General features: G+C 43.8%; 1 protein-coding gene across 5 annotated transcripts in view; it reads right to left on the reverse strand.

The window, feature by feature from the left end:
- Positions 1–26627, reverse strand: part of LOC110504786 (slit homolog 3 protein) — a 445911-nt gene that overhangs the window by 30905 nt on the left and 388379 nt on the right. For 4 of the 5 annotated variants that reach the window (XM_036969806.1, XM_036969808.1, XM_036969805.1 and 1 more), the window contains 6 exons: positions 19510–19607; positions 18242–18381; positions 11459–11482; positions 8091–8184; positions 7248–7385; positions 5813–6053 (listed from right to left, as the gene is read on the reverse strand). In XM_036969806.1, coding sequence (XP_036825701.1) covers positions 5813–6053; positions 7248–7385; positions 8091–8184; positions 11459–11482; positions 18242–18381; positions 19510–19607 — 735 coding nt within the window. The remainder of the gene's footprint in view (positions 1–5812; positions 6054–7247; positions 7386–8090; positions 8185–11458; positions 11483–18241; positions 18382–19509; positions 19608–26627) is intronic. The other variant, XM_036969807.1, reaches the window with a different exon arrangement.

Consider the following 26627-nt stretch of genomic DNA (forward strand, 5'->3'; position numbering starts at 1 on the left):
TTACTGACCAGGAGCTCTATAAGAAACTAAACTAGTACTGACCAGGAGCTCTATAAGAAACTAAACTATTACTGACCAGGAGCTCTATAAGAAACTAAACTATTACTGACCAGGAGCTCTATAAGAAACTTCCAGCCCTCAAATATAAAAAAGCATGTGGACCTGATGGCATCCTAATTGAGATACTCAAATTCACTAGTGCACAATTTGGCTATATTACAACTGTTTAATTTGATCCTGAGTGTAGGTTATTTCCCTGACATCTGGAATCAAGGACTCATAACCCCAAGCTTTAAGAACAGAGACAATTTTGACTCCAACAATGACAGAGGCATATGTGTGAACAATAACCTGGGGAAGGTTTTCTGTAGTATTATAAATGTAAAATTTCTAAACTTCCTTAATAAGCACAATATCTTGAGTAAAAGCCAAATTGGATTTATACCAAAACACCACACGATCGATCATATTTACACCCTACACACCCTGATAGATAAACGTGTCCACCAAAATAATACCAAAATGTATGGTTACTTTATCGACTTCCAAAAACCATTTGATTCTATTTGTTCTACAACGTTATTGAAAGTGGTGTAGGGAGTAAAACATATCTCAAATCATTACCAAGCCCTGCAATGCCAAGAGCCGAGCAAAGAATCCCCTCATCCAGCTGATCCTGGGGCTGAATTCACAAACCTGTTCTACTAACACACTGAAGCCTCAGGACCAGAACATCCAATCAATCAGAATAAACCAAATTACAACACAGTCAAAACAAAACGACATTGCTTATTAGGAAATACAAGCACAAAGCAAAATGCAGTGCTATCTGTGTCACACCCTGACCATAGTTTGCTTTGTATGTTTCTATGTTTTGTTTGGTCGGGGTGTGATCTGAGTGGGCATTCTATGTTGTGTGTCTAGTTTGTCTGTTTCTGTGTTTGGCCTGATATGGTTCTCAATCAGAGGCAGGTGTTAGTCATTGTCTCTGATTGGGAGCCATATTTAGGTAGCCTGTTTGGTGTTGGGGTTTGTGGGTGATTGTTCCTGTCTCTGTGTTTGCACCAGATAGGGCTGTTTTGGTTTTTTCACATTTCTTGGTTTTGTTAGTCTATTCATGTATAGTTTCTTTATTAAAGAACCATGAATAATAACCACGCTGCGTTTTGGTCCGCCTCTCCTTCACCAGACGAATCCCGTTACAATCTGGCCCTAAATCGACAGTACAGTCGTGGCCAAAAGTTTTGAGAATGACACAAATATTAATTTCCACAAAGTTTTGTCAGATGTTACTATGGAATACTGAAGTATAATTACAAGCATTTCATACATGTCAAAGGCTTTTATTGACCATTACATGACGTTGATGCAAAGAGTCAATATTTGCAGTGTTGACCCTTCTTTTTCAAGACCTCTGCAATCCGCACTGGCATGCTGTCAATTAACTTCTGGGCCACATCCTGACTGATGGCAGCCCATTCTTCCATAATCAATGCTTGAAGTTTGTGCTCCATCATGCTGGAAAATACATTGTTTGTTACCAAACTGTTCCTGGATGTGTTGGTACCATTCTTTATTCATGGCTGTGTTCTTAGGCAAAATTGTGAGTGAGCACACTCCTTTGGCTGAGAAGCAACCCCACACATGAATGGTCTCAGGATGCTTTACTTTTGGCATGACACAGGACTGATGGTAGCGCTCACCTTGTCTCCGGATGTCCCAAACAATCAGGGGATTCATCAGAGAAAATGACTTTACCCCAGTCCTCAGCAGTCCAATCCCTGTACCTTTTGCAGAATATCAGTCTGTCCCTGATGTTTTTCCTGGGGAGAAGTGGCTTCTTTGCTGCCCTTCTTGACACCAGACCTTCCTCCAAAATACTTGCCTCACTGTGCGTGCAGATGCACTCACACCTGCCTGCTGCCAATCCTGAGCAAGCTCTGTACTGGTGGTGCCCCGATCCCGCAGCTGAATCAACATTAGGAGACGGTCCTGGCGCTTGCTGGACTTTCTTGGGTGCCCTGAAGCCTTCTTCACAACAATTAAACTGCACTCCTTGAAGTTCTTGATTATCCGATAAATGGTTGATTTAAGTGCAATCTTACTGGCAGCAATATCCTTGCTTGTGAAGCCCTTTTTGTGCAAAGCAATGATGACGGCACATGTTTCCTTGCAGGTAACCATGGTTGACAGAGGAAGAACAATGATTCCAAGCACCACCTTCCTTTTGAAGCTTCCAGTCTGTTATTCAAACTCAATCAGCATGACTGAGTGATCTCCAGCCTTGTCCTCGTCAACACTCACAGCTGTGTTAATGAGAGAATCACTGACATGTTAGCTGGTCCTTTTGCGGCAGGGCTGAAATGCAGTGAAAATGTTTTTTTGGGATTCAGTTCATTTGCATGGCAAAGAGGGACTTTGCAATTAATTGCAATTCATATGAACACTTTATAACATTCTGGAGTATATGCAAATTGCCATCTGTCACGCCCTGACCTTTGTGATCCTATTTATGTCTCTATTTTGGTTTGGTCAGGGTGTGAGTTGGGGTGGGTATTCTATTCTCTATTATTTGCATTTCTATGTTTTGGCCGGGTCGGGTTCTCAATCAGGGACAGCTGTCTATCGTTGTCTCTGATCGAGAACCATACTTAGGTAGCCTTTATTTCCACCTGTCTTTGTGGGAAGTTGACTTTGTTTAGGGCACATAGCCTTTAGATTCACGGTTAGTTTTTGTAGTGTTTATTGTTTTGTTTGATGTCTTTTTTCCAAATAAAAAGAAAAAAAAGAAATGTACACTCACCACGCAGCACCTTGGTCCTCTTCCTTTAACGGCCGTGACAGAACTTCCCACCACAAACGGACCAAGCAGCGTGGTAAGGAGGTAAGACATTTTGAATGGCAAGGGATCCTGGACGTGGGAGGAGATCCTGGCCGGGAAGGATCGCCTGCCCTGGGAGCAGGTAGAATCAGAGAGGAAGGCGAAGGCAGCAGCTAAAGCAGAGCGGGAGTGTTATGAGGGAACATGGCTAGCAAGGAAGCCCGCGAGGCAGCCCCCAAATATTTTGGGGGGGAGGGGCACACGGGGAGTGTGGCAGAGTCAGGATTCAGACCTGAGCCAACTCCCCGTGCTTACGATGACGAGCATGTGACTGGTCAGGCACCGTGCGATGGGGTGATGAGCACAGTGTCTTGGTTGAGCATTCACAGGCCGGTGTGCTCTGTGCCAGCGTCCCGCATTCGGGCATCCAGCCAGAACGGGTTGTGCCAGCTCTGTGCTCGAGACCGCCAGTGCGCCTCAACGGCCCAGTGTATCCGGTGCCTCTGCCAAGAACTAAGCCTCTTGTGTTTGTTTATTGTTTTGTTCGGCGTCTTTTTTCCAAATAAAAAGAGAAATGTACACTCACCACACTGCACCTTGGTCCTCTTCCTTTAACGCTGCACCTTGGTCCTCTTCCTTTAACGCTGCACCTTGGTCCTCTTCCTTTAACGCTGCACCTTGGTCCTCTTCCTTTAACGCTGCACCTTGGTCCTCTTCCTTTAACGCTGCACCTTGGTCCTCTTCCTTTAACGCTGCACCTTGGTCCTCTTCCTTTAACGCTGCACCTTGGTCCTCTTCCTTTAACGCTGCACCTTGGTCCTCTTCCTTTAACGCTGCACCTTGGTCCTCTTCCTTTAACGCTGCACCTTGGTCCTCTTCCTTTAACGCTGCACCTTGGTCCTCTTCCTTTAACGGCCGTGACACCATCATACAAACTGAGGCAGCAGACTTTGTGAAAATGAATATTTGTGTCATTCTCAAAACTTTTGGCCACGACTGTACACTCCAGCAAACTATTAGACCATGGTTACTGATCAAAGCCTTTAAAAAACGTTGAGATCTGTGGGTTGGCAGTGCACTACATTGCTGCCTGCCATAAGATGAGTGATAGTCTCCTCTATGCCTGCTGTTATTGTTATTGTTCAACGTATGGTTATTTTCACCCTTGATTATTGTTGTTACTTTTGTCCCATTGACAATATAGATTTTGCTTTATTTGAATTATGTTAGTATTGTAAATCTCCAAAGTAAGATTTGGCAATATGTACATTGTTAGGTCATGCCAATAAAGCAAATTGGAGAGAGAGTGTTGAAAGTGTACTGTGATCTTGATTCTCCTTTCCAATAAATATTGAGGCTCTTATTATGGCGACATGACGATCGATGCTTGACTGCCGTTTGACAAATACAAATATTCTCGCTCTTATCCATAGTAATGTCATCATGTAGACTATACCCGCACACTGTATCTGTGAGCTGTTGGATGGAGCCCACGTGACAAAACTATCGGTTGAGTTGAAAATGTGATGGAAACATATTCATCTTTAGATTTTTATTCGGTGCATGAAAACTTCCTCAAAAGTACATTTAGTGAGCGCTACATCTTCACGCATTGATTTTTATCCGCAAAAAGTTAATTTGGTGGAAACACTATTGGTGGCAAAATGCTCATATCTTCTGCACGCAGATTCTAAAGTATTCACATGAAAATCTGTCACCAATTGGATGGAAACCTGAAGGATACCATTCTGTAGTTACTGTATTTGAAATGGAAACATATGGCATGGGGAGATGGTTACTTTGCATAGTATGCAACAGAGTGGCTTACAAAAATACAAAGTGTATTTTATTTGAAAACTGTACTTTTCTATTTTAACTTGAAACTATGTTTTCCATGTTGTTTCATGTATCGTGTCTAAAACTGTGGCAGAATGTACAAACTGAACACTGCTTTAGGAATGGGCCAGCTCCATTTCCTTTAGGCCGTGTATCTACCTAACCTAGTTACGTACAATACTCAAAGTCATGCTGTCACCTTTAGCACAGAGATTAAGACCAAGTGTTTTATTTTTACCTCAGTATTTTTAATTAACATTAGCGTGCCCCCTCGCCAACAAGCACATCAGCTCATTTGGAGGTAAGATGCGATCCGCCGGCCGTGACTCATTGCCAGTGATTGGGCTGATAATGGTCGCCATGCCGACACTCTATTACCATAATACATATCCCCTCAAGCCACATTATTCATGCTAGTGAACAAAAGGTGACATTATAATAATGTCACCGTCCCACCGTCCCTGTGGTGTCTGGTGGTAGCTCAGAGCCAGACGGCTCCAATAATAGAATGTGCGTTCCAAATGGCAACCTAGTCCCTATGTAGTGCACTACAGACTATGGGCTTTGGTCAAAAGTAGTGCACATAAGGAATAGGGTGCCATGTGGGATGCAGGTAGAGAGAGAGAGTTTTTTTTATGCTAGCCTCTTAAGAAAAATATCCCTCTAATATCTTTCCCAAGGGTGCTACATTCTATACTTTAAGTGCTGCGTTGATGGGGGCTAGTGTGCACAACTCACTACTTAATCCCCAAGACAAGGTGTTGAGGAGAGACTGTTCTTTCTCTCTCTTATTAACCTTAAGTGCTATCATCCATTCCTGATAATGGTGCATGAGGTAGAGTATGACGTTATGGGACGTATGATCAGTTATAGGGAGACAGCTTGACTACTCAGACTCATAGGGCTATCATATAAGAAGGTGACTGTTGAAACAAGACAATTCCAGCCCTAACTAGATAGATGTCAATGTCATTGTGTCTGTGTGAATGAGGGCTGGGTCTGGGCCCTGGTCAAACGTAGTGAACTACATAGGGAATAGGGTGTCATTACATACAAACCCACAGTGATGTGAGGGGTGAAAGGTTATACAGTACCTGTAGGGAGATGTGGGCAATGCTACGGGTTAGAGGTCAGGGGTTAGAGATGGTACAGTACCTGTAGGGAGATGTGGGCAGAGTTGCGTATCTTGGCGCTGGACAGCGCCAGGTAGGCATCTTTGCCCAGCAGATGGACGGTAACAATCTTGTGGCACTTGTTTCCGGCGAAGCCAGGCAGACAGTGGCACACAGGCTCCCCAGCCATCACTAGACACTGGGCTCCGTTCTGACACTCTGACTGGTCACATGGGCTGGTCTGCAGCAGGATCATAGGGGGAGGGTTCTCGCAGAACAGACCACTACAGGATGACAGAGACAGATGTGTGGGTTAATATCACACTCAATTAAGCTGCCACACACACTCCACCATGGTCACTCCCATCATGATTATACACACCCTGCACCACCCCACACCTCTCTGCACCACCAAATACCACCTTGCACCACCCTTCACCACCCCACACCTCTCTGCACCACCAAATACCACCGAGCACACTGCACCATTCTGCACCACCCCACACCACCCTACACCACTCTGCACCACCCTGCACCACCAAAAACCACCCAGCACACTGCACCACTCTGCACCACCCTGCACCACCAAACACCATTCTGCACCACCCTGCACCACTCTGCACCACCCTGCACCACTCTGCATCACCCTGCACCACTCTGCACCACTCTGCACCACCCTGCACCACCAAACACCACCCAGCACACTGCACCATTCTGCACCACCCCACACCACCCTGCACCACTCTGCACCACCCTGCACCACCAAACACCATTCTGCACCACCCTGCACCACTCTGCACCACCCTGCACCACTCTGCATCACCCTGCACCACTCTGCACCACTCTGCACCACCCTGCACCACCAAACACCACCCAGCACACTGCACCAATCTGCACCACTCTGCACCACCAAACACCACCCAGCACACTGCACCACTCTGCACCACCCTGCACCACCGCACACCACCCTGCACCACCAAACACCATCCAGCACAACCCTGCACCACCGCACAACACTCCGCACATCCAAGCAACACCCCACACTGCCCCACATCACCCTTACCACCCAGCACCACTCCACACCACCCCGCACTACCCTGCACCACCCCACACTGCAACGCAACACCCCGCACCTCTCCACACCACCTTGCACCACCCTGCACCACCCCACAACACCCCGCACCGCATATCCAAGCAACACCCAACAGTGGCCCACACCACCCCACATCAACCTTACCACCCTGCACCATCCTGCACTGCACGCCTCAGACTAGACAGCCAAGTGGAGGATAATAAAGCACCATCTGTAGCTCCTCACAGTCTGGTGTGTGTGTGTATGTGTGTGTGTGTGTGTGTGTGTGTGTGTGTGTGTGTGTGCTCTGCAGCTGGCCTGATGCTGTTTCGGCACTGAGCCTACGTCAGCCTTTGCAGTAAGATCAGCCTGTGCGCGTGTGTGTCTGTGCTGTGTGTGGACTCACCTGAAGCCCTCTTTACACACACAGGTGTATCCATTGACAGCGTCCACACACTCGGCCCCGTGCTGACACTTGTTCTCCAGACAGTCGTTGTAGTCCTGCTCACAGTGCTGGCCTACATAGCCTGGCAGGCACTCACACCTGACACAGGAAATAAAGAGGTACAATGTTACAAAGGATATAGTCTCGTTCTCTTTCTCTCTCCCCCTCCCCTTCTCTCTCTCTCTCTCTAAATCTCACTCCCTCTCTCTCTCTCTCCCTCTCTCACTCCCTCTCTCTCTCCCTCTCCTCACCCCCTCTCTCTCCCCAACTCTCTCTTTCTCTCCCCCCTCTCTCTCTGTCTCGCTACTCTTTCGCTCTCTCTCTCTCTCTCTCTCTCTCTCTCCCCCCCTTTTACTCTCTCTCGCTCTCTTTCTCTCCCTCCACCCTTCTCTCTCTTTCTCTCTCTCTACTCTCTCTTTCTCAATTCAATTCAATTTCAATTCTCTCTGAACATGTTATTCAAATCCAATCACTTTTATTTCCTGAGAGGGAACTTCATGTATTGAACTCACTATATAAATGTACTCTTAACAACTGGCGCTGAACAGTTCTTCTTTCTGTGACTGAACTCTCTTTACTACCTTAAACCCACTCTCTTGCTCTTTCTAACATCAAAAAGCTTTTAAACAGCACAGTCACGTACACTAGAGTTAGTTTTCCTCATAAAATAACAGGATATTAACATGTTGGAGGAACAGAACAGACCAGGTTGTCCTGATGACAGGTCACTTCCTATGGGCTGCCTCTGGTGACTTCTGACCTTTTGTAGTCTCGCCCCCCATCTGAGAGCTGCATGTCACTCACCTGTAGCCTTTGGTGAGGGGGAGGCACTTGGAGTCATGCTGGCAGGGGTCAAAGCCTTGCATACAGGGGTCCACTACCTCCTCACATAGATCCCCTGGGAAGATACACACACACACACACACACACACACACACACACACACACACACACACACACACAAGATAATAGAGAACAGAGAGATGGTGAGTTCATGGCCTGAAACGTCATTTTCCGACATACATAATACTAGCTAACGTCTGTCATGATTTGACTTAGTGCCTTATTGTGCGATTATTCTAGTGCATTGTATATATATGAGCCTGGGATTGTGTGTAATGTTGAGTGTTTTGTGATTTGTCCCATTGTATTATGATGGCTTCCTAAAGCACCATCCTGGCTTTCTCAGCATTCAACAGTTGGGTCATGTTTATACTGCCGGCCTGCTCCACTCTCCCATAGAGTGGGGGTTGGGGGTTGAAACACATGTATTATATTGTGCTGTAATCTGCACGGAATACAGGGCTTTACCTGCCCAGGCAAGGCCCCATTGGAATCCACTAAATCACTGCACGGCCAGTTCAATAAACCCTCTGTCTCTGTCCACCTGCTTGGCTAGATCTGCTCCTCTAACAGTGGGGTGGCTGGGGCTCAGCCAGGATTTCACAGCACAGGCCTCTCCTCCACTGCTTTACCCTCCCTCCCTCTACTGCCAGGTCTGTTTCCTCTGCCTCTCCCTCATCCTGCAGCCTCGTGGTGGAGCCTTGGAGAAGCCTGCCCATATCCCAGCATCCCCAACAGCCCGCTGCGTTACAGAGGAAATCCACTCCAATTGGGTTTCTATGGTGCATGTCTGAGTCTGCCCATTCTCAATGCTCAAGCCTGGTTCTAGTTTCGATTGGTGCGAAGACCTGAAAGTCATTGGCTAAATGAGAATCAATATGTATCGTATTCGATATGAAAAACAAATAATTTCCCATCTAGTTAGCAGTAGTTCTGTTTTACAGGGGGAAAATAACATAAGGAGAAATACAGAGAAGGTGGGTAGAGAGAAAGAGACTGACCTTTTCCCATGTCAGATCTGTCAGCTTGTAAAGGAAGAAAGAGACTGATGTCAGATCTGTCAGCTTGTAAAGGAAGAAAAAGACTGGCCTTTTCCCATGTCAGATCTGTCAGCTTGTATAGGAAGAAAGAGTCTGATGTCAGATCTGTCAGCTTGTAAAGGAAGAAAGAGACAGATGTCAGATCTGTCAGCTTGTATAGGAAGAAAGAGACTGACCTTTTCCCATGTCAGATCTGTCAGCTTGTAAAGGAAGAAAGAGACTGACCTTTTCCCATGTCAGATCTGTCAGCTTGTAAAGGAAGAAAGAGACTGACCTTTTCCCATGTCAGATCTGTCAGCTTGTAAAGGAAGAAAGAGACTGACCTTTTCCCATGTCAGATCTGTCAGCTTGTAAAGGAAGAAAGAGACTGACCTTTTCCCATGTCAGATCGGTCAGCTTGTAAAGGAAGAAAGAGACTGACCTTTTCCCATGTCAGATCTGTCAGCTTGTAAAGGAAGAAAGAGACTGACCTTTTCCCATGTCAGATCGGTCAGCTTGTATAGGAAGAAAGAGACTGATGTCAGATCTGTCAGCTTGTATAGGAAGAAAGAGACTGACCTTTTCCCATGTCAGATCGGTCAGCTTGTATAGGAAGAAAGAGACTGACTGACCTTTTCCCATGTCAGATCGGTCAGCTTGTAAAGGAAGAAAGAGACGGATGTCAGATCTGTCAGCTTGTATAGGAAGAAAGAGACTGACCTTTTCCCATGTCAGATCGGTCAGCTTGTAAAGGAAGAAAGAGACTGACCTTTTCCCATGTCAGATCTGTCAGCTTGTATAGGAAGAAAGAGACTGACCTTTTCCCATGTCAGATCGGTCAGCTTGTATAGGAAGAAAGAGACTGACCTTTTCCCATGTCAGATCTGTCAGCTTGTAAAGGAAGAAAGAGACTGACCTTTTCCCATGTCAGATCGGTCAGCTTGTATAGGAAGAAAGAGACTGACCTTTTCCCATGTCAGATCTGTCAGCTTGTAAAGGAAGAAAGAGACTGACCTTTTCCCATGTCAGATCTGTCAGCTTGTAAAGGAAGAAAGAGACTGACCTTTTCCCATGTACGATCTGTCAGCTTGTAAAGGAAGAAAGAGACTGACCTTTTCCCGTGTCAGATCTGTCAGCTTGTAAAGGAAGAAAGAGACTGACCTTTTCCCATGTCAGATCGGTCAGCTTGTAAAGGAAGAAAGAGACTGACCTTTTCCCATGTCAGATCTGTCAGCTTGTATAGGAAGAAAGAGACTGACCTTTTCCCATGTCAGATCTGTCAGCTTGTAAAGGAAGAAAGAGACTGACCTTTTCCCGTGTCAGATCTGTCAGCTTGTAAAGGAAGAAAGAGACTGACCTTTTCCCATGTCAGATCGGTCAGGTTGTATAGGAAGAAAGAGACTGACCTTTTCCCATGTCAGATCTGTCAGCTTGTAAAGGAAGAAAGAGACGGATGTCAGATCTGTCAGCTTGTAAAGGAAGAAAGAGACTGACCTTTTCCCATGTCAGATCGGTCAGCTTCTATAGGAAGAAAGAGACTGACCTTTTCCCATGTCAGATCTGTCAGCTTGTATAGGAAGAAAGAGACTGATGTCAGTTCTGTCAGCTTGTAAAGGAAGAAAGAGACTGACCTTTTCCCATGTCAGATCTGTCAGCTTGTATAGGAAGAAAGAGACTGATGTCAGTTCTGTCAGCTTGTATAGGAAGAAAGAGATTGACCTTTTCCCATGTCAGATCGGTCAGCTTGTATAGGAAGAAAGAGACTGATGTCAGTTCTGTCAGCTTGTATAGGAAGAAAGAGATTGACCTTTTCCCATGTCAGATCGGTCAGCTTGTAAAGGAAGAAAGAGACTGACCTTTTCCCATGTCAGATCGGTCAGCTTGTAAAGGAAGAAAGAGACTGATGTCAGATCTGTCAGCTTGTAAAGGAAGAAAGAGGCCGACCTTTTCCCATGTCAGCTCTGTCAGCTTGTATAGGAAGAAAGAGACTGATGTCAGATCTGTCAGCTTGTAAAGGAAGAAAGAGACGGATGTCAGATCTGTCAGCTTGTAAAGGAAGAAAGAGACTGACCTTTTCCCATGTCAGATCTGTCAGCTTGTAAAGGAAGAAAGAGACTGACCTTTTCCCATGTCAGATATGTCAGCTTGTAAAGGAAGAAAGAGACTGACCTTTTCCCATGTCAGATCTGTCAGCTTGTATAGGAAGAAAGAGACTGATGTCAGATCTGTCAGCTTGTAAAGGAAGAAAGAGACTGACCTTTTCCCATGTCAGATCGGTCAGCTTGTATAGGAAGAAAGAGACTGACTGACCTTTTCCCATGTCAGATCTGTCAGCTTGTAAAGGAAGAAAGAGACTGACCTTTTCCCATGTCAGATCAGTCAGCTTGTAAAGGAAGAAAGAGACTGACCTTTTCCCATGTCAGATCAGTCAGCTTGTAAAGGAAGAAAGAGACTGACCTTTTCCCATGTCAGATCAGTCAGCTTGTAAAGGAAGAAAGAGACTGATGTCAGATCGGTCAGCTTGTAAAGGAAGAAAGAGACTGATGTCAGATCGGTCAGCTTGTAAAGGAAGAAAGAGACTGATGTCAGATCGGTCAGCTTGTAAAGGAAGAAAGAGACTGATGTCAGATCGGTCAGCTTGTAAAGGAAGAAAGAGCCTGACCTTTTCCCATCCCATGTCAGATCTGTCAGCTTGTAAAGGAAGAAAGAGAGAGAGGAAGGTTTATAGATGTCTCATGGTCCTGATAACCAGGAGGGTCCAGACCACTTAACCCAGATAGAGGCACCACATGTAACACACACACACACACACACACACACACACACACACACACACACACACACACACACACACACACACACACACACACACACACACACACACACACACACACACACACACACACACACACACACACACACACACACACACACACACACAATGTCCACACACTGAGAGCAGTTCTGCCCTGTCACTCAGAGAGCTGAGAGAACAGAGGTCAAGATAGCTCGTATTGGCTGCAGCAGAGGAGAAGAGAGGCTGGTCATCTCACACAGTAAAGGGTCAACCAACCGGCCAATTGGAAAGCCACCTATCGAATTCCCCATCATCTCCCTCATCCTCCTCCCTCCCTCCTTAATATAATGTTCCCAGGGTCTAATGGTCATGGTCCACAGGCCAGCAAGATGATTTCCCTCTCTAGTCTAATGTTCCTGGTCTACAGGCCAGCAAGATGCTTTCTCTCTCTAGTCTAATGTTCCTGGTCTACAGGCCAGCAAGATGCTTTCTCTCTCTAGTCTAATGTTCCTGGTCTACAGGCCAGCAAGATGCTTTCTCTCTCTAGTCTAATGGTCCTGGTCCACAGGCCAGCAAGATGCTTTCTCTCTCTAGTCTAATGGTCCTGGTCCACAGGCCAGCAAGATATTTTCTCTCTCTAGTCTAATGTTCCTGGTCTACAGGCCAGCAAGATGCTTTCTCTCTCTAGTCTAATGGTCCTGGTCCACAGGCCAGCAAGATGCTTTTTCTCTCTAGTCTAATGGTCCTGGTCCACAGGCCAGCAAGATGCTTTCTCTCTCTAGTCTAATGGTCCTGGTCCACAGGCCAGCAAGATGCTTTCTCTCTCTAGTCCAATGGTCCATGTCCACAGGCTCTCTAGTCTACACCATGTAGTCACAGTCTTAGATTTGTCTCTGGAGCACACAGACGTCTAATTGCTGGGTTAGCCTGTGGACTTCCCCTGGAGCCAGCCTGTGACCGCTTCTTCACAAGAACACGTGAGCTGCAAGCCGCTGGCCCAGGGGCCCACATGCCCACACTGGGGGGCCAGGCCTACAAGGCATGCGGTGGTAATGACAGGGTTGGTGCGCGTGGAACAGCTGCTCAGATCAGCACCCTCCCTTCCTTGTGACGGGCAGGTGATGGCGGCGACTGCCCATGATGCCTAACTGAGGAGATGCCCGCAACTGCTGCTGTCCATTTTAGACTAGCAGAAAAAACATTTTTGGGGGGTTTGTTTAGGTGCAGTTTTAGAGTTTAGGATTTTGTCTATGTTGAAGCTAACCTTTATCTTTATGTGGTTGCATACTTTTTTAGGGTGGGCAATATAACAGCATTAGTTGATAATAAGTGTATTACAGTAGGTTAAGAAGTGTATTACAGTAACATAATAGGTGTATTACAGTAGGTTAAGTGTATTACAGCAACATAAGAAGTGTATTACAGTAGGTTAAGAAGTGTATTACAGTAGGTTAAGAAGTGTATTACAGCAACATAAGAAGTGTATTACAGTAGGTTAAGAAGTGTATTACAGTAGGTTAAGAAGTGTATTACAGCAACATAAGACGTGTATTACAGTAGGTTAAGAAGTGTATTACACTAACATAAGAAGTGTATTACAGCAACATAAGAAGTGTATTACACTAACATAAGAAGTGTATTACACTAACATAAGAAGTGTATTACACTAACATAAGAAGTGTATTACATTAACATAAGAAGTGAATTACAGCAACATAAGAAGTATATTACAGTAACATAAGAAGTGTATAACAGTAACATAAGAAGTGTATTACAGTAACATAAGAAGTGTATTACAGTAACATAAGAAGTATATTACAGTAACATAAGAAGTGTATTACAGTAGCATGTCATGATGTTGGCTTGATGGGGGAGGTTTATGACCCCCATAAATACCCCCCCCCCCCCCCCCCCCCCCCCGTTTCTCTCTCTCTACTCTATAGAGTTGACTCTTGAAAAAGCCCTTTGTTAACATAGAGATTCTGGGAACATCATAAGGTGGGAAAAGGAACCAAATTTTGGTAATCCAACCAGTTGAAAATATGTGTTGGTACTAAATTAATATGATGTCAGTTCGGTTGGCGTCTGAGACATGATTACTGATGATCGGACGACATAAACTGTATCTTGGAAAGTCGACACGTTCTAGTTATCAGATTCACATGGAATTGTTGTGCAATTTAAATGTTTAAATATGAAACTATTTGTGAAAAGATTGAATGTAAGTTTTAGCTTCTTAAATGAGAGAACGGTTTATCATAGAGAAACTCTGCTCATTCAGAGGCAACACCCAAGTAAACAGACATGGGTTATAAACTCCGGAACACGGCCCTCTCTCCCAATCCTATATAAGCCCCTTGACGAAAATGTAACTTTCTATTCCAAGGACTAGTGGACTTGAGGTCCCTACGTTGAAAGGACAAATACCACCTACAGAACTAAGCCAACCTTAGAGAACCTAACGAATTTAGCATCAAATTTCAATGTGAAGGTGACGACCTACACCCCGGAAGGATGAATTTCGACTATACCAGCCAGAATATAGCATGAGCATATAGCATGGCAACTTGATATGAACTTTGAACCCTTATTCACTAAAGAAGTGATACCTCCTAGCCATTGCATTAGCGCAGCAACTGTAGACGTGGGCTAGGAGAGGACGGACAGAGTATCTGTCTACCACATGACGACGGTACTACCAAGTATCCAGTTTACCACCAGAGACATTTTTCAAAGGACAAGAGATCCCTGTTGGGCAACCCGGCCTACTATCTATGACCAAGCTACAGAAGCGCAGCTCAGAGTAAATTTAGAATGCATAAGATACTGTATTTACGATAGCATAGCTTCTCCCTTTGTTACTCAGTCTTCCCGCTCTTTCATTCAAAACCCAACCCCCTTTCTCTGTGTAACCAGCCGTCATATCTGCTCCGTCCACCAGGGACGTTTTCCTTTATGACATAATTTTTTTAATCAATGTATGATTCATTCTGTTTCAATGTAAGAGTCTTTAAGAGTTTATTCGGAAGATAACAGCTCTATAAATATTATTTTGTGGTGCCCCGACTTTCTAGTTAATTATTTACCTGATTAGCTTAATCAAGTAATATTCATTACAGAGAAATTATTTTATAGAATACCATGTCATATCACTTAATCCGGCATAGCCAAAGGCACGACAAGCATAAGAAGTGTATTACAGTAACATAAATAGTGTATTACAGTAACATAGGAAGTGTATTAAAGTAGCATAAATGTATTACAGTACCATAAGTAGTTTATTACAGTAGCATAAGAAGTGTATTAGAGTAAAATAAAAAGTGTACAGTAGCATAAGAAGTGTATTACAGTAGCATAAGTGGTATATTACAGTAGCATAAGTAGTGGCTTACAGTAACATAAGTAGTATATTACAGTAGCATAAGAAGTGTATTACAGTAGGATAAGAAGTATATTACAGTAGGATAAGAAGTGTATTAGAGTAGGATAGGAAGTTTTTTTATAGTAGCATAAGAAGTGTATTACAGTAGGTTAAGAAGCGTATTACAGTAGGATAAGAAGTGTATTACAGTAGGATAAGAAATGTATTACAGTAGGAGAGGAAGTGTATTACAGTAGTATGAGAAGTTTATTACAGTAGGATAAGACGTGTATTACAGTAGGATAAGAAGTGTATTACAGTAGAGTAAGAAGTGTATTACAGTAACATAAGAAGTGTATTACAGCAACATAAGAAGTGTATTACACTAACATAAGTGTATTACGGCAACATAAGAAGTGTATTACAGCAGGATAAGACGTGTATTAAACTATCATAAGAAGTGTATTACACTAACATAAGAAGTGTATTACACTAACAGAAGTGTATTACACTAACATAAGTGTATTACAGCAACATAAGAAGTGTATTACACTAACATAAGTGTATTACAGCAACATAAGAAGTGTATTACACTAACATAAGAAGTGTATTACACTAACATAAGAAGTGTATTACACTAACATAAGAAGTGTATTACAGTAGGATAATAAGTTTATTACAGTAGCATAAGAAGTGTAATACAGTAGGATAAGAAGTGTATTACAGTATGATAAGAAGTTTATTACAGTAGGATAATAAGTGTATTACAGTAGGATACGAAGTGTATTATACTAACATGAGAAGTGTATTACACTAACATAAGAAGTGTATTACACTAACATAAGAAGTGTATTACACTAACATAAGAAGTGTATTACAGCAACATAAGAAGTGTATTACAGTAACAAAAGAAGTGTACCACACTAACATAAGAAGTGTATTACAGTTGGATAAGAAGTGTATTACAGTAGGAAAATAAGTTTATTACAGTAGCATAATAAATGTATTAGACTAACATAAGAAGTGTATTACAGTAGAATAAGAAGTGTGTTACAGTAGGATAAGAAGCGTATTACAGTAGCATAATAAGTGTATTACACTAACATAAGAAGTGTATTACAGTAGGATAAGAAGTATATTACAGTAGGATAAGAAGTTTATTACAGTAGCATAATACGTTTATTACAGTAGGATAATAAGTGTATTACAGTAGGATACGAAGTGTATTAAACTAACATGAGAAGTGTATTACACTAACATAAGAAGTGTATTACAGTAGGAAAAGAAGTGTATTAAACTATCATAAGAAGTGTATTACACTAACATAAGAAGTGTATTACACTAACATAAGAAGTGTATTACAGCAACATAAGAAGTGTATTACACTAACATAAGAAGTGTATTACACTAACATAAGAAGAGTATTACAGTAGGATAAGAAGTGTATTACAGTAGGATAAGAAGTGTATTACAGTAGCATAAGAAGTGTAATACAGTAGGATAAGAAGTGTATTACAGTAGGATAAGACGTTTATTACAGTAGCATAAGAAGTGTAATACAGTAGGATAAGAAGTGTATTACAGTAGGATAAGAAGTTTATTACAGTAGGATAATAAGTGTATTACAGTAGGATACGAAGTGTATTATACTAACATGAGAAGTGTATTACACTAACATAAGAAGTGTATTACACTAACAGAAGTGTATTACACTAACATACGTGTATTACAGCAACATAAGAAGTGTATTACAGTAACATAAGAAGTGTATTACACTAACATAAGAAGTGTATTACAGTAGGATAAGAAGTGTATTACAGTAGGATAAGAAGTTTATTACAGTAGCATAAGAAGTGTATTACAGTAGGATAAGAAGTTTATTACAGTAGGATAATAAGTGTATTACAGTAGAATAATAAGTGTATTACAGTAGGATACAAAGTGTATTATACTCAAATCAAATCACATTTATTTATATAGCCCTTCGTACATCAGCTGATATCTCAAAGTGCTGTACAGAAACCCAGCCTAAAACCCCAAACAGCAAGCAATGCAGGTGTAGAAGCACGGTGGCTAGGAAAAACTCCCTAGAAAGGCCAAAACCTAGGAAGAAACCTAGAGAGGAACCAGGCTATGTGGGGTGGCCAGTCCTCTTCTGGCTGTGCCGGGTGGAGATTATAACAGAACATGGTCAAGATACTACTAACATGAGAAGTGTATTACACTAACATAAGAAGTGTACCACACTAACATAAGAAGTGTATTACAGTTGGATAAGAAGTGTATTACAGTAGGAAAATAAGTTTATTACAGTAGCATAATAAATGTATTACACTAACATAAGAAGTGTATTACAGTAGAATAAGAAGTGTATTACAGTAGGATAAGAAGTGTATTACAGTAGCATAATAAGTGTATTATACTAACATAAGAAGTGTATTACAGTAGGATAAGAAGTATATTACAGTAGGATAAGAAGTTTATTACAGTAGCATAATACGTTTATTACAGTAGGATAATAAGTATATTACAGTAGGATACGAAGTGTATTAAACTAACATGAGAAGTGTATTACACTAACATAAGAAGTGTATTACAGCAACATAAGAAGTGTATTACAGTAGGATAAGAAGTGTATTACACTATCATAAGAAGTGTATTACACTAACATAAGAAGTGTATTACACTAACATAAGAAGTGTATTACAGCAACATAAGAAGTATATTACAGTAACACAAGACGTGTACTACACTAACATAAGAAGTGTATTACAGTAGGATAAGAAGCTTATTACAGTAGCATAATAAGTGTATTACACTAACATAAGAAGTGTGTTACAGTAGGATAAGAAGTGTATTACAGTAGGATAAGAAGCTTATTACAGTAGCATAATAAGTGTATTACACTAACATTTTGATAAAATGTGTATCATACCTATGAAGTTTGGGGGGCAGAAGCAGGTATAGTTGTTTATGCTGTCCACACAGGTAGAGTTGTTCTCACAGTCATTGTCCTCACAATCGTCAGGATTCACCTCACACTGCAGACCCTCGTACCCAGGAGGACACGTACAGCTTGGGAGGAGAGAGACAGGATAGCAGTCACAGATAGTTAGTTAGGACACTGCCAAAGTCATGGAAGTGTACTGGGTTTCATTCCACTTCACTTCAAATTCACGCTCCAGATGCCCTCTGCTCTGTGGCCCTGGCCCATCTATTAAGGACTAATGCCCTTTGAAAGCCTAAGACCTGCACTTCAATTTGAATAACAACAAGGGTAGAACTCCAGTGACATTTGAAATGTAATGTAATCAGGTCTGTCTGTGAATTCAATAACTCCAATTAGACGTGTGTCCCTGTAAGATCCTATGTGGAAGAGCATTCATCAAGCTTTAATAACTAAATGTCGTGTGGAATCGGTAGACCGCTTAACTCTGGCATTACACTAGCTCTGTCACTCTCTCTCTTGTCTGTTATGCCTGCCTTCCCTAGCTGGCCTGGCTGTGCTGTGCGGGAAGGGTGGCACATTGTTGGCATCATGGGTGCGGTGTGGTGGGCAGGCTCTCAGCAGAGCAAGGAGAGATAAGCGTCACTAGTGAGACGAGTAGCTTTATCAAACGCCTGTTGTTCTTTGAAGGCCAGCGGCTTCTGATTCAATATGACCCTGAGGAGATGAGCGATTGTGATGTCCTTTAGCAGTTCTCCAGAGGGACTGACTGGGGGCTGTAAGTAGAGAGGGGATATACAAAGCTCCTGTAAGAGGCATCAAGGTTGCGACCCCTGGAAAGAGTGACATCATAGTGACTCAAGGAGATGAACCTTTGTGTCGGTGCATAGCTAGAACAGATACAGGCTTTGTAGTGAGGTCATGCTGTAAGGCCTTAATCTGCTATATCAAAAGGCTGAGGAGAGATCCCACATGTGGATCATTGATGAGACAGACAGCTTAGGGTTGGTTGATTGGTGTTTAAAGGCCGAACAGTGAACAATGAAAGAGAGGAGAGTGTGGCAGTGGTCTGGCCCCAAGCCTGATGAGGAACAACACCAGCATGGACCATGGGTTCTCACAGAGTCACTCACACACTGGAACAACACTGCTGCCTGCATATTACTCCTCTGTCTGCCCCACTATATAGGGAATAGTGTGCCATTTCAGACGGCCTCTCTGTGAGGTGTGTGGAGAGAGTAGTGGGTAGTGGGTACCTGAACTGGTCCTCTTGGCCTGGGATCACGTGGCAGGTCCCTCCATTGGCACAGGGGAAACTGATGCAGGCGTTGATGGATATCTCACAGTTCTGTCCCTGGAAGGGAGGAAGGGAGGAGGGAGGGAGGGGAAGAGAGAGAGGGGTGTGAAACAAAGAAGAGACTCAGGGGGTATGCTAGCAGACCTTACTAAATAAATAAATAATTAAATAAATCAAAACAGGAACATTTTACATTTGGCTACAAATTAAAAAATAAATTATCTCAGCAGAGAGAAATATCCTCTGTGTGCTACCTATATCCCCCCACTATAATCCCCATACGTTAATGAAGACAGCTTCTACATCCTGGAGGGGAAAATCAATCATTTCCAAGCCCAGGGACATGTACTAGTCTGTGGCAACCTAAATGTCAGAACTAGACAAGAACCTCACACCCATATTAAGAAATGCTATAGCTGGAAGGAAAGTAGTGTGGAAACCTACCAAAAAACAATTAGGAAACAACAAATCAATCCCTTTCAGACAACTTCCAGGACAAAATGTTCCACTGTAATAGTGAAGGTGTAAACTTGGCAGTAGAAAACCTAAACAGTATATTTGACCTCTCAGCTTCCCTATCAAATCTATATATTTCAAACGGAAAACCGAAGAAATGAACAACAATCACAAATGGTTTGATGAAGAATGCAAAAACCTAAGAAAGAAATTGAGAAACCTGTCCAATCAAAAACATAGAGACCCAGAAAACCTGAGCCTACACCTTCACTATGATGAATCCAGAAACTATGGAAAAAGAAGGAATAGCAGGTCAGAAATCAGCTCTATGTAATTGAAAAATCCATAGACTCTAACCACTTCTGGGAATACTGGAAAACACTAAACAAAAACAACACAAAGAGTTATCTATCCAAAATGGAGATATATGGGTAAACCACCTCTCCAATCTTTTTGGCCCTATAACAAAGAGAAAACAGATAAAAACATATACATGATCAAATACAAATCTTTGAATCAACTATTTTAAAGACTAGCGGAATCCACTGGATTCTCCAAATACATTGAATGAACTAGAGGACAACATACATACCCTCCAACACAAAAAGACCTGTGGTGTTGATGGTATCCTCAAAGAAATTATACAAAATACAGACCACAAATTCCAATTGGCTACACTTAAACTCTTCAACATCATCCTTGGCTCTGGCATCATTCCCAATATTTGGAAGTAAGGACTGATCACCCCAATCCACAAAAATGGAGACAAATTTGACACCAATAACTACCGTGGGATATGCGTCAACAGCAACCTTGGGAAAATCCTCTGCATTATCATTAACAGCAGACTCGTTCATTTCCTTAGTGAAAATAATGTACTGAGCAAATGTCAAATTGGCTTTCTACCAAATTACTGTACAACAGACCACGTATTCACCCTGCACACCCTAATTGACAAACAAACATACCAAAACAAAGGCAAAGTCTTCTCATGCTTTGTTGAATTAAAAAAAGCCTTCGACTCAATTTGGCATGAGTATCTGCTATACAAACTGATGGAAAGTGGTCTTGGGGGAAAAACATACAACCTTATAAAATCCATGTACACAAACAACAAGTATGCAGTTTAAATGGTAAAAAAATCCACACATTTCTTTCCACAGGGCCGTGGGTGAGACAGGGATGCAGTTTAAGGCCCAACCTCCTCAACATATATATCAACGAATTGGAGAGGGCACTAGAAGAGTCGGCAGCACCCGGCCTCACCCTACTAGAATATGAAGTCAAATGTCTACTGTTTGCTGATGATCTGGTGCTTCTGTCCCCAACCAAGGAGGGCCTACAGCAGAACCTAGATCTTCTGGACAGATTATGTCAGACCTGGGCCCTGACAGTAAATCTCAGTAAGACTAAAATAATGGTGTTCCAAAAAAGGTCCAATTGCCAGGACCACAAAAACAAATTCCATCTAGACACCATTGCCCTAGAGCACACAAACATCTATACATATCTCGGCCTAAGCATCAACGCCACAGGTAACTTCCACAAAGCTGTGAACGACCTGAGAGACAAGGCAAGGGCCTTCTATGCCATCAAAAGGAACATAAAACTTGACATACCAATTAGGACCTGGCTAAAAATACTTGAATCAGTTATAGAACCCATTGCCCTTTATGGTTGTGAGGTCTGGGGTCCGCTCACCAACCAAGAATTCACAAAATGGGACAAACACCAAATTGAGACTCTGCATGCAGAATTCTACAAAAATATCCTCTGTGTAAAATACAAAATAATGCATGCAGAGCAGAATTAGGCTGATACCTGCTAATGATCAAAATCCAGAAAAGAGCTGTTCAAATCTACAACTACCTAAAAGGAAGCCATTCCCAAACCTTCCATAACAAAGCCATCACCTACAGAGAGATGAACCTGGAGAAGAGTCCCTAAGCAAGCTGGTCCTGGGGCTCTGCTCACAAACAGACCCCACAGAGCCCCAGGACAGCAACACAATTAGACAAAACCAAATATCGAGAAAACTAAAATATAATTACTTGACACATTGGAAAGAATTATCAAAAAAAATTAGCAAACTGGAATCCTGTAATTGAGAAAGGCCGCCGTAGACAGACATGGCTCTCAAGAGAAGACAGGCTATGTGCACACTGCCCACAAAATGAGGTGGAAACTGAGCTGCACTTCCTAACCTCCTGCCAAATGTATGACCATATTAGAGACACATATTTCCCTCAGATTACACAGATCCACAAAGAATTCAAAAACAAATACAATTTTGATAAACTCCCATATCTACTGGGTGAAATACCAGAGTGTGTCATCACAGCAGTAAGATTTGTGACTTGTTGCCACAAGAAAGGGGCAACCAGTGAAGAACAAACACCATTGTAAATACAATCAATATTTTTGTTTATTTATTTTCCCTTTTGTACTATTTGCACATAATTTGCACATAATGTCTATATTATTTTGGAACTTCTGTGAGTGTAATGTTTACTGTCAGTTTTTATTGTTAATTTGACTTTGTTTATTACCTAGTTCACTTGCTTTAGCAATGTAAACATATGTTTCCCATGCCAATAAAACCCTTTGAATTGAAATTGAAATCGAGAGAGAGGGAGAGGTGTGAGACTGTGTCTGTCTATCACGATGGAGTAGAGCAGTGGTCACCAACCTTTTCTGATTCAAGATCAAGATCACTTTCTGAGTCAAAATTCAAGCTGAGATCTGCCGCTCAGATTTTTTAAAACATGGCTTAAAAGCGTAAGCCTATGCAACATTAACCAATTAAACACAGTTCTGTAGCAATGAGGTTTATGCAGTAGGCTATAGGCCCAATACATTACCACTGCATATACAGTGCCTTGCGAAAGTATTCGGCCCCCTTGAACTTTGCAACCTTTTGCCACATTTCAGGCTTCAAACATAAAGATATAAAACTGTATTTTTTTGTGAAGAATCAACAACAAGTGGAACACAATCATGAAGTGGAACGACATTTATTGGATATTTCAAACTTTTTTAACAAATCAAAAACTGAAAAATTGGGCGTGCAAAATTATTCAGCCCCTTTACTTTCAGTGCAGCAAACTCTCTCCATAAGTTCAGTGAGGATCTCTGAATGATCCAATGTTGACCTAAATGACTAATGATGATAAATAGAATCCACCTGTGTGTAATCAAGTCTCCGTATAAATGCACCTGCACTGTGATAGTCTCAGAGGTCCGTTAAAAGCGCAGAGAGCATCATGAAGCACAAGGAACACACCAGGCAGGTCCGAGATACTGTTGTGAAGAAGTTTAAAGACGGATTTGGATACAAAATGATTTCCCAAGCTTTAAACATCCCAAGGAGCACTGTGCAAGCGATAATATTGAAATGGAAGGAGTATCAGACCACTGCAAATCTACCAAGACCTGGCCGTCCCTCTAAACTTTCAGCTCATACAAAGAGAAGACTGATCAGAGATGCAGCCAAGAGGCCCATGATCACTCTGGATGAACTGCAGAGATCTACAGCTGAGGTGGGAGACTCTGTCCATAGGACAACAGTCAGTCGTATATTGCACAAATCTGGCCTTTATGGAAGAGTGGCAAGAAGAAAGCCATTTCTTAAAGATATCCATAAAAAGTGTCGTTTAAAGTTTGCCACAAGCCACCTGGGAGACACACCAAACATGTGGAAGAAGGTGCTCTGGTCAGATGAAACCAAAATTGAACTTTTTGGCAACAATGCAAAACGTTATGTTTGGCGTAAAAGCAACACAGCTGAACACACCATCCCCACTGTCAAACATGGTGGTGGCAGCATCATGGTTTGGGCCTGCTTTTCTTCAGCAGGGACAGGGAAGATGGTTAAAATTGATGGGAAGATGGATGGAGCCAAATACAGGACCATTCTGGAAGAAAACCTGATGGAGTCTGCAAAAGACCTGAGACTGGGACGGAGATTTGTCTTCCAACAAGACAATGATCCAAAACATAAAGCAAAATCTACAATGGAATGGTTCAAAAATAAACATATCCAGGTGTTAGAATGGCCAAGTCAAAGTCCAGACCTGAATCCAATCGAGAATCTGTGGAAAGAACTGAAAACTGCTGTTCACAAATGCTCTCCATCCAACCTCACTGAGCTCGAGCTGTTTTGCAAGGAGGAATGGGAAAAAATTTCAGTCTCTCGATGTGCAAAACTGATAGAGACATACCCCAAGCGACTTACAGCTGTAATCGCAGCAAAAGGTGGCGCTACAAAGTATTAACTTAAGGGGGCTGAATAATTTTGCACGCCCAATTTTTCAGTTTTTGATTTGTTAAAAAAGTTTGAAATATCCAATAAATGTCGTTCCACTTCATGATTGTGTTCCACTTGTTGTTGATTCTTCACAAAAAAATACAGTTTTATATCTTTATGTTTGAAGCCTGAAATGTGGCAAAAGGTCGCAAAGTTCAAGGGGGCCGAATACTTTCGCAAGGCACTGTACTGGTTATAGACCAGTCCATTATTTCCAAGGTAATGTACAGAATGTCTGCATTTATCACTTACATATTGGCTATGCTTGAATTGCCCTGCCAATGTTATTTTTCTCAGACCAATTAGGAATTATATTTAAACAATGTAGGTACATGATCACACTGGTAATATATCATTTATTGTATTACTTGTGAGGGACAGCTGAGTGAGCTTGATATTTTTTGGGATGGCCTGCATCTGATGGTCAATCTGAGGGGAGGGTGGAGCAGTGGTGAGGCTGCCTCTACCCCGACTCACCGTCCCTCCGCTCTCCCTCCCTCCGCTCTCCCTCCCTCCGCTCTCCCTCCCTCCACTCACCGTCCCTCCTCTCTCCCTCCCTCCGCTCTCCCTCCCTCCGCTCTCTCTCTCTCCACTCACCCTCCCTCCGCTCTCCCTCCCTCCGCTCTCCCTCCCTCCGCTCACCCTCCCTCCGCTCTCACTCCCTCCGCTCTCCCTCCCTCCGCTCTCCCTCCCTCCGCTCTCCATCCCTCCGCTCACCCTTCCTCCGCTCACCCTCCCTCCGCTCTCCCTCCCTCCGCTCACCGTCCCTCCGCTCTCCCTCCCTCCGCTCTCCCTCCCTCCGCTCACCCTCCCTCCGCTCTCCCTCCCTCCGCTCTCCCTCCCTCCGCTCTCCCTCCCTCCGCTCACCGTCCCTCCGCTCTCCCTCCCTCCGCTCTCCCTCCCTCCGCTCTCCCTCCCTCCGCTCTCCCTCCCTCCGCTCTCCCTCCCTCCGCTGAGAAAAGGGGAGACAGTCTTCCAGCTGATGGCGAAACTCTACCCCGACTCACCGTCCCTCCGCTCTCCCTCCCTCCGCTCTCCCTCCCTCCGCTCTCCCTCCCTCCACTCACCGTCCCTCCTCTCTCCCTCCCTCCGCTCTCCCTCCCTCCGCTCTCTCTCTCTCCACTCACCCTCCCTCCGCTCTCCCTCCCTCCGCTCTCCCTCCCTCCGCTCTCCCTCCCTCCGCTCACCCTCCCTCCGCTCTCACTCCCTCCGCTCTCCCTCCCTCCGCTGAGAAAAGGGGAGACAGTCTTCCAGCTGATGGCGAAACTCTACCCCGACTCACCGTCCCTCCGCTCTCCCTCCCTCCGCTCTCCCTCCCTCCGCTCTCCCTCCCTCCACTCACCGTCCCTCCTCTCTCCCTCCCTCCGCTCTCCCTCCCTCCGCTCTCTCTCTCTCCACTCACCCTCCCTCCGCTCTCCCTCCCTCCGCTCTCCCTCCCTCCGCTCACCCTCCCTCCGCTCTCACTCCCTCCGCTCTCCCTCCCTCCGCTCTCCCTCCCTCCGCTCTCCCTCCCTCCGCTCACCCTCCCTCCGCTCACCCTCCCTCCGCTCTCCCTCCCTCCGCTCACCGTCCCTCCGCTCTCCCTCCCTCCGCTCTCCCTCCCTCCGCTCACCCTCCCTCCGCTCTCCCTCCCTCCGCTCTCCCTCCCTCCGCTCTCCCTCCCTCCGCTCACCGTCCCTCCGCTCTCCCTCCCTCCGCTCTCCCTCCCTCCGCTCTCCCTCCCTCCGCTCTCCCTCCCTCCCTCCGCTCTCCCTCCCTCCGCTGAGAAAAGGGGAGACAGTCTTCCAGCTGATGGCGAAACTCAAGTCACACTGCATTATTTCTGCCTCATGCACCAATTCATGTTGTTACTACCATGACCAGAAAAAGTGAAATATTCCTCTATTAAAAAATACATTCAGCTAATAATAACAATGGAAGCTTATTGGAACACTTTGCGATACTCATTCACTACAGCTGCAGTGCTGGTTGTAGGGTGAGTGGAAGTAGGGAGAACGTGCATTTGATGGTTTATAAAAGTGTTGAACAAAGTGTTTACAGTGCTGAATAACAACTTAAACATGAACTTACACATAAAAACAGCAGCTCTTTGCTGTATTCGCCGAGTCTCTTTCTAATCATGGTTTTAAACATCACACAGTATCAACCGCGTTCTAGGGTTCTTTTCACAGTCTATGGCTCAAGGAAACCACAGACTGTGCAGACACGGTGATCTGAGCTATCTGATTGGCCAGCGGTAGGCCTATAGGTGTCCCGTATTTGCTCTATGGGCCTGCCGGGGAGGCGGAGTTCTACCTTCAGACACATGAAATGGT

Source organism: Oncorhynchus mykiss, chromosome 31 (assembly GCF_013265735.2).
Source record: "Oncorhynchus mykiss isolate Arlee chromosome 31, USDA_OmykA_1.1, whole genome shotgun sequence".
In the NCBI taxonomy this organism is placed as follows: domain Eukaryota; kingdom Metazoa; phylum Chordata; class Actinopteri; order Salmoniformes; family Salmonidae; genus Oncorhynchus; species Oncorhynchus mykiss.